Below are 8,415 nucleotides of genomic sequence, written 5' to 3'. Positions count from 1 at the left end.
TTTTTTTTTTTTGCACTGAGTGCTGTTATTTCAAGTCCTATTTCTGTAGTTTTATTGTATTTGTATCTTTTTATTGTTATTGTATTTGTATCTATCATATTTATTGTATTGTAATTATATTTATGTATATGTTTTTCCTTTGTATATATTAGAGTTTACGAGGATTGTTCGTAAACTAGTGGGGGGGAGTTACGGACTGTCAGCTGACAGGTCCATTTCAGCTGATCAAGAACAGCTGACCTATTGTATATATATAGACGGACAGGCTCCGCAAATAGATCAGTCTTTGAGCGCACTTCAAGCGTTTCATTTCGCACTCCTCTCTCTCCTATTATTTTTAGTTTCACTTCAGTAAAAGATAACTTTTAACAATGTCAAATATCGAAATGAAAATTAATATATTGAACCAATATATCAATATTTTGTTTTATAATTTTTTAGTTTTTTTAAATAAGATATCCATATTTCGATAAAATTATATCAGTATATTGTTGATAATCTTCCTTATCGATATTATCAAATATGTTAAATATCGAAATGGATATTAAATTATTGAAACAAAATATCTATATTTCATTTTAAATTTGTCGTTATATAATATCGGAATATTGTTGCTAATTTTAGATATCAATAATTATAAAAATGTCAAATATCGAAATGAATATGAAATTATCAATATTAAATATCGAAATACTATTTTGAAGCTTGAATATTTTCTTTCGATATCAATATTTGGATTATATAATATCGGAATATCTTTGCCATATTATGTTTGCCACGAATATTTCCTCCTGGGTATAGGTTATCAATATTTCTTTTATTCACATCTACTTTTTAGGTGCGACCTTAGTTTTTTTAGAAACCGATATTCCGATATTATCGAGAGAAAAATATCGATATTTCGATATTATCGGTTTCTGGATATCGATATCAAAATATCGGATATCGGAGACAAAATATCGATATCGATATCCCATCCCTATGACATACTCGAGAAACATTCAGACGTTTCACTCTTTTTCGGTGGATCAAAGCCTCCACATACGATATGCGCCTCTACTTGGGCTTCCGTCAAGCCTCCTTGCTTATTTAGCAACCTATCAGCAGACTGCAAACCTATAGCTACTTAATCGAGAGGTACACTGAGACTGATAAGGCTAGATCGAGATGAAACGTCTAAACGTCTGTCTAAGGGTGTGATTGAGAAGAGCAACTAAACTAAGTGAGATGTAAAAACCATTCACAGCTTTCGAACCTGCAGGTAAACTCTACCAATTCACGCGAATCCCTTTTTGGGTAGCTGATAAATGGATTCTGGTAACGGTTTCCGAACGCCTAATTTTGGCCTAGGTTTTATTAATTTATTATATCAGCTCAAGTACAACAGTGTGGTTAGAGATGATAGACAATATTTTAATAGATACGCATTTCTTGCCGCCTGGACTGAATGCGGACACTTTTCTGGAATTTCTAAATAATGATTAATATGATTTAGTTGAAGATATGCCACTAAAATTGAGAAGGGACATGTGGCATCAATTAGATGGTTGTACTGGACTTTACGGAAGAGGTCTACAACAATTATCCCTCTCAATGGAATGGCCTTGTAGGATCAGGGGCTTGGCCTGCACCCTCTCCAGACCTGACAACATAGGATTTTTTTGTTCGTGGTGACATTAAACAAAACGTTTATGCAAGACCGGTCAATGGTCTTAATTCCTTTGTCGGGGTTGTATGGTCTTAGGCGATTTCTTCAGCCTGTCTGTATATTCACTTTACAGAAGGCCCACGACAAGGCGTATTCATTTATAGTTAGAAAGGAAGGCCGTGCCAGGGGATGAGCCCTGGACACTGACTAGGTAGAGGAGGTCTAGGTGAGAGAGTCTGAGGCAGAGTAACAGTTCTAGTTGCCGAGATGAAGCGGACCGACTAGAACTGTCATGATAGGAGCCAGCTTACTAGTTGCCGAGATGAAGCGGACGGACCAGTAAGCTGATAGGGCTAGGTGCAGCTCTAGTTGCCGAGATGAAGCGGACGGACTAGAGCCGGGGAGAGACGGGAAATTACACTGGTTGCCGAGATGAAGCGGACGGACCAGTGTAACCGTTAGGAAGTAGGTTACAATCTTAGTTGCCGAGATGAAGCGGACGGACTAAGATTGTTGGCGTAAGGGAGAGGTAATAGGTCATAGTCTATGGTGAGCATAATAAAAATAAACTCTTATGAGGATAAATTAGCAATAAACTTTTCTATCTCGAGTAGAGTGTAAGCCACCAGCCTGTCTTAATTCTTAAGGAAATCACATTGAACAATATTTAATATGAATTTAATGTTTACGCTTAATTAATAAATTTGGTTGGAACCAGTAAATAAGTTTTATTTATTTTATATAGCCTAAATAATTCATAACAACGAAAATCATTAGGTGTGAATATCTCCTAAACACCATAAAACATACCTTGAAAGGAATATTTTTTCTTATTTTGAGGTCCTTAATTCATATTTTCAGTTTGGCTACGTATGCAAAGAGCTACACGGTTTTATTTATAATGGTTCCTGTCGTCTGAATCACGGAATCTCTTATAGCCTTCTCTAGAGCCAGGTTAAACGTTAGTGGCAATATACGCACGATAATATGTTTTGGGGCAATAATATGTATAGTAATACGATTATGGGAAATATGTAATGGATAAATGTAAGAAACCTAGGACTTACTAATAAGAGCGGGAGGGGGAGTTAACTTCTATACTTTGACCAATTAATGGATGAAAATCCGCCAATAATTATTATGATAATGTTTCAGAGAACAAAGATAACACGTGATGAAATGTCTTAACCTATGTAACAAACTTGATTGACCCGACGTATTGTAATAGGGAGTCCCAACTGTCATGGCCGCAAGTGCAGTTCAGTGTTCGCATCTCTCTGCCTTTATTTCGTTTTCATCTAGCAGGTTTTCGAAATCTGCTCTTAAACTTTATAAACAGTGAGTTAAAACAGATCTTTTTTACGTTCACGGAGAGTAAATTTATTACAACAATTAGTAGTAATAAATTGGTGATTGTTTGACACAGCTGACTCCGGTTACCGGTAATTCCTCTTAACGGGTCTAATGTTATCGAACTGTTTCATGGTCAAGGCCCTATGTACCAACAGTACAGTTTCGAGTGGGTCCCGAGTTCCAACCAAAAGACTTTATATTATTTTTTTTCTTATATCTTGTGTTTTTTTTAGACTTTGATTTATTTATTCTTAGATATGTTTTTCTTTTAATAGAACTTCCATTTCCAATCCCAGACCTCTTATCCTCAGTCTCAAACTCCTCGCCCGTTGATTCCTCCTCATCAGCTACCCTTAAAAGTTAAATTGCGACTTAACCATACACCTGCAGATCCTTCCCATCCTACTATTCAAGTAAACAGCCCAACCCGATTACCGGCGAAAATAGATCCAGTCCTTCATACCTCACAACGGGTTCATGTGACACCCCGCGCTCCGAGTCATATTAATTATCCAGCCACTGATCAACATCCATACCTCAACCACAGTCCAACTAACATAACCACTATCCTATCATCCTTTCTGTTGGATCTATCTCCAAGAGACTATAAAACCACTTATCACCCTCCTCACTAGAATCCTAACCGAAATTCCTTTTATGGAATGCTATCCTTTTGTGGAATGCTAAGGGACTTCATAACCACCGTGACGAACATGATTTATTTATCCACAATGAACACATAAATATTGCCCTGTTAACAGCAACTCACTTTACTTAACAGTCACATTTCTACATACGTGGCTACATTAGTTATCGATCAGACCGGGTGGTCAACTTCAGACGACGGATCTTGCATCCTTATCCCATTCTCTCTTTCCTTCCACTCTAACCGATGCTATCCAACCAACCTCTAATCATTTCAACTCGCCCTTTCCATTTAACATTATAAGCTGTATACTGTCCCCCTGGCAATGCCCTTTCCTACAACCACCTTGATTCTTTATTCCAACCCTTCGGATCGCGCTTCATTGCTGGAAAATACTACATTGCCAAACAACAATTATGTAGATGTTGTTACGGTTGCCATGGTGAAATAAAAACACTGGCATATCTGCGTATACAAGGGGTGTTACGGTTGTATTGGTGAAATAAAAACACTGGCTAGATCTGTGTAAACAAGAGGTGTTACGGTTGTATTAAAGTTAATTTACTTATGTTTTTTTTGTTGTTGTTCACGGAATACTGCGATAATTCAACAAGTGGTAACACCTCTAGGTTTTCTATTATCTACATGTAAAGGTATTCTCCAGTGCATAATGCTTCGGGATTTTCGTTATTTCCCAGAAAAAAAATAATAACGTGGCGCCTAAGGAGTAATTCTTTATTGTTTTTATCTTTTTTTCCTTTTGCGATTATATTTATTTTTTTTATTATTTTCCTTTAACTCACCCCCTTCTCCGCTGAGCGTGGGCAACTATAAACGATAAACATATAACTATGGATAAGTCAAAATTTGCGGTTGTCGAACATCCAATATCCGTGGTAATATCCTTTCCCATGTCCTCCCATGGTTATTCTATCCTCTCGCCAATGAGTCCTACTTATTGGCCTACATCCCTCAAAAAACGTCCTAATATCCCCGATATATTTATCACCTCCCCAATTTCCTCTTCCCGGACCATTATTGAATCACTAGATGACCTTTCCTCCGACCATAATCAAGTTATCCCTTTGTTACACTCGCACGTAGTTCTTAAACCCTCCCCTCCTTCATTAATTAATGGACAAGTTGACTGGGACGAATTTCGTAATGATTTAGAAAACAAACTGGACTTAAAAATTACACTTAAGACTAAACATGACATTGACGAAGCCATAAAACACATTACTGAATCAATAAGAATTTGCATATACGACAATCTTACATATGTAAAATTAATTATACCCTACTGACCAACTTGCCACAGCACATTCGCATCTTATTGAAAGAAAAACGCAGAGCAAGATAAAAGTGGCACAGAGCTAAAAACAAAACTTGAGAAATTCAAAATTTAACTAACTTAAATGAAAATCTTACGATTACTGACAAATCATTATGGACGACTACTAAGAAGCTTCTCAACTTTTAAAATTGTAATCAGCCCCTCCTTACTGAATCTAAAAGATAGACAAAATCGGACAAAGAAAAATCCCACATATCCGGTCAGCACCTTTCCAAAACCTTTGAGCCACACTCTGATATCCTTAATCCAATCCATATTGAATACATCGAAGAAGAATTTATTCCGACTCCAAATAACCCTCCCACCAAAAAGCATTTCATCTTTCAGATGTATCCAACATCGTTCAAAGATTACCTACCAGCTAAGCTCCTAGATAATAATATTCCACATCCTCCACTTCTTCCTCGAATAGCCATCCTATTCCTGACCTACATCTATAATAGTGTCTGATCCACATATTTTCCTGATACATGGAAATTATCCACTATCAAAATGATTCCCAAACCTCAAAAGCCGCCAGAATTAGCCCATCTTCCTATTGTCCTATCTCTCTTTTACATATCATGGGCCTTGAGAAACACATCTTAAAACCCCGAACTACATAATCCCAAATCACCAGTTTAGGTCCATCCCACTCCAATTGAAACAGCCGCGGTGATTCGTGGAGCCTAGAAGCGGATCTCGACCATATTGGCTTCTAGAAACTACCAAGATCTGGACTAAATCAATGTACGATCAATGTTCAGTCGTGCCATCACCTGACACTCTCTTCCAAATTGTTAGGGACGCGACGGCCGTGTGTGTTGGGGCGTAGGTCCCAGAGCCCACGGTTTGGAACGTTGTGGGTTCGATTCTCACTTGGGGCAGTTAATATTTATTTTTCGGCGGTCCTTCAAAATGAATATTGACACTCTCATCTTGGTTAGTACGCGGCGGCAACTCAGGTAGCATCCAGGAGTTGGCAAAAATGACCACTAGGCCCACTTGCCGGACTTGTTCCCCCACCAAATACCAGTACCAGTACCATCCCACTCCACTATCAAGCAATTTCATCGTGTTGTTAATGTTGTCTCGTCTACGTTGGAGTGCAAAATGTACCGCGCGGGAGTCTTTCTTGATGTATAACAGGCTTTTGATCGAGTCTGGTACCGCTATACAAGATCCGTAAATTCCTGCCCCTACATACTTTCTAATCATCCGTTCTTATCCCTCTAATAGATTATTTCAAGTAAATCACAATAGCGCTTATTCATCTCTGTTTCTTCAGTCTACTGGTGTTCCTCAGTGTAGTATCCTTGGTCCTGTCCTTTCTGCAGTTAATACAGCTGACATTCCAACCAATCCTTACCACGTACGCCGTTGACACATGTCTTTTGTCAGTGAATAATGACCTTTTCCATTGTATCCCAAACCCTCCAATCCCACATCATCACCCTTAAAGAATGGTGCCGAAACTAGAGAATTAAAATAAATTCCAATATATCCTACTAAATCACATTTACCCTTCATCGTAAACCTATGACTTCCTGCCCCACAGTATCCTTTAATAATACCCCACTCATTCCTGTCGAACAGATCTGTTACTTAGAACTACATCTGGACAAACGACTGACATGGAATCCTCATAAGACTGAAAAGACAGGAAACTGCTCGTAAATTCCAACTATTACAACATTTACTAACAAAAAGTCAAAATTGCCAATTCATTACAAAAGACTGGTCTACATGACTATTATAAGGCTTATCTGGACATACGGAGTTGAGGTTTGGGGCTCAACTAAACCATAAAATTCCTCCCGAATTCAATCCCTACAGTCCAAAATCCTTCGTAAAATCTTAAATGCTCAATTAATGCTCAATCGAAGGACTTCAATGTTCCTTATGTTGCCGATTTGGCCAGAATCAGATACCAATCCTTTCATGATAAAGTTCCAAACCATGCAAGCCCACTTGTTTCTAAATTGGCTTCTTCTTCAAACCTGATGATTCCCCTAGGGGTCTACAAAGAAGATGGCCCCGAAATCTTCTTCTCTAGTAATGTAATTGGTATTCTATCAATCTATCAATCAATGGGTAGATTCTCCACATGTTTGTATCTTGTTATTTTATAATTTTTAGCAAATTTACTTGTTGATTATAGTTTTATAAAGTTACAAATAACAAAAAATAAATTACTAAGAAAACAAATTTTAATAGGTTTTCAGTATTAGTTTTGATCTTCGAAACATTAGATAATTGATATTTATTCTTTCTTGATATATTTTTAATATATTAAAATAAACATTTTTACTTACGTTAGTAACCATGGAGAGTCCAATTATATAACTTAAGATGCAGATGATTGCAATAAATTTTTTTTTCCTTTTTGAATTACGTAGATATTGGGGATAGATGTCGACAACAGCTGTTATGAAGCCTTCGACTCCAACGAATTGGGAATCTAAACCCATTAGTAGGATCATAAAAAAAAATAAAGCTGACCAAACTGGAGAAAAGGGCATTTGTGTAACAGCTTTAGGGTAAGCTATGAACACCAAACCAGGCCCGGATTCTGCAACATCCTCTATAGAAACATTTTGTTCCTTTGCCATAAATCCAAGTACACTAAAAACAGCAATACCTGAATATATACTTGTACAACTGTTAATAATAGATATGAAAAGGCAATCCTTTATAAAGTCATTGTTGAACTTGTTATAGGAACCTAATGCTGTCATACACCCTAATGCTATGGCATATGAGAAAAAAATCTGGGTTCCAGCATCGATCCAAACCTTGAAAAAAAGTATGTCGTAAACAACAGAAAAGTGACTTTGAAATTATTCAATTTTGATATAATACAGTATATTATAAGTATATAGTATATTCATTTACCTGCGACTCGAATAGTTTAGAGAAATTTGGTTTCAAATAAAATTCAATACCTTCTATGGCACCATCTAATGTTACTCCTCGTATTAGAAGAACTGTCAACATCAAATAGGGAAAGATGGCTGGAAAAAAAGGAGAATCATAAGGGTTATTTTACAGCCCAAGCCAATTGCTCATTCAATGTATTACAAAATTTTATCAAAATATGTTTTGAATTAGTTAAAACTTAAACTATCGGGTAATTCCATGTTACTTGTTGAGAATTTAAATTATCGTGGGTTTGTTTGTGAGCATGCTGTGTTTGGTCAGGAGTTCCCACACTCCCCGTTTTTAGTCTGTTCGTTCCATGTCTGGATAAGTACTGTCTTATTGTATATCAGATCTCTATATAAATAAAAGTTTATTATTATTCAATGCAAGACTTGTTATTTACATAGCCAGTTCCTCTAACATTGGCTATGGGCCCAGAATCGCGATAGTGCGTAGTTAAAAGTGTGTCGGATCGTTATTGTGAAAAATTCAAACATTTACCGACCTTCA

The 8,415-nt window shown here is 36.9% G+C and overlaps 1 protein-coding gene across 1 annotated transcript; it reads right to left on the bottom strand.

Annotated features, from left to right (window-relative positions):
* Window positions 1-7,298: 7,298 nt before the first annotated feature.
* LOC106691960 (sodium- and chloride-dependent taurine transporter-like) lies at window positions 7,299-8,132 on the bottom strand (the record flags this gene model as incomplete). The annotated part of the gene is made up of 2 exons (XM_067051630.1): window positions 7,879-8,132; window positions 7,299-7,778 (listed from the first exon to the last, which is right to left on the bottom strand). Coding segments are annotated over exons 1-2 (582 nt in total), but the record flags the coding sequence as incomplete, so codon positions are not given.
* Window positions 8,133-8,415: the final 283 nt, after the last annotated feature.

Source organism: Halyomorpha halys, unplaced genomic scaffold (assembly GCF_000696795.3).
Source record: "Halyomorpha halys isolate HHAL.00 unplaced genomic scaffold, Hhal_1.1 Scaffold5835.1, whole genome shotgun sequence".
In the NCBI taxonomy this organism is placed as follows: domain Eukaryota; kingdom Metazoa; phylum Arthropoda; class Insecta; order Hemiptera; family Pentatomidae; genus Halyomorpha; species Halyomorpha halys.
This window is presented reverse-complemented; position numbering and strand designations above follow the sequence as displayed.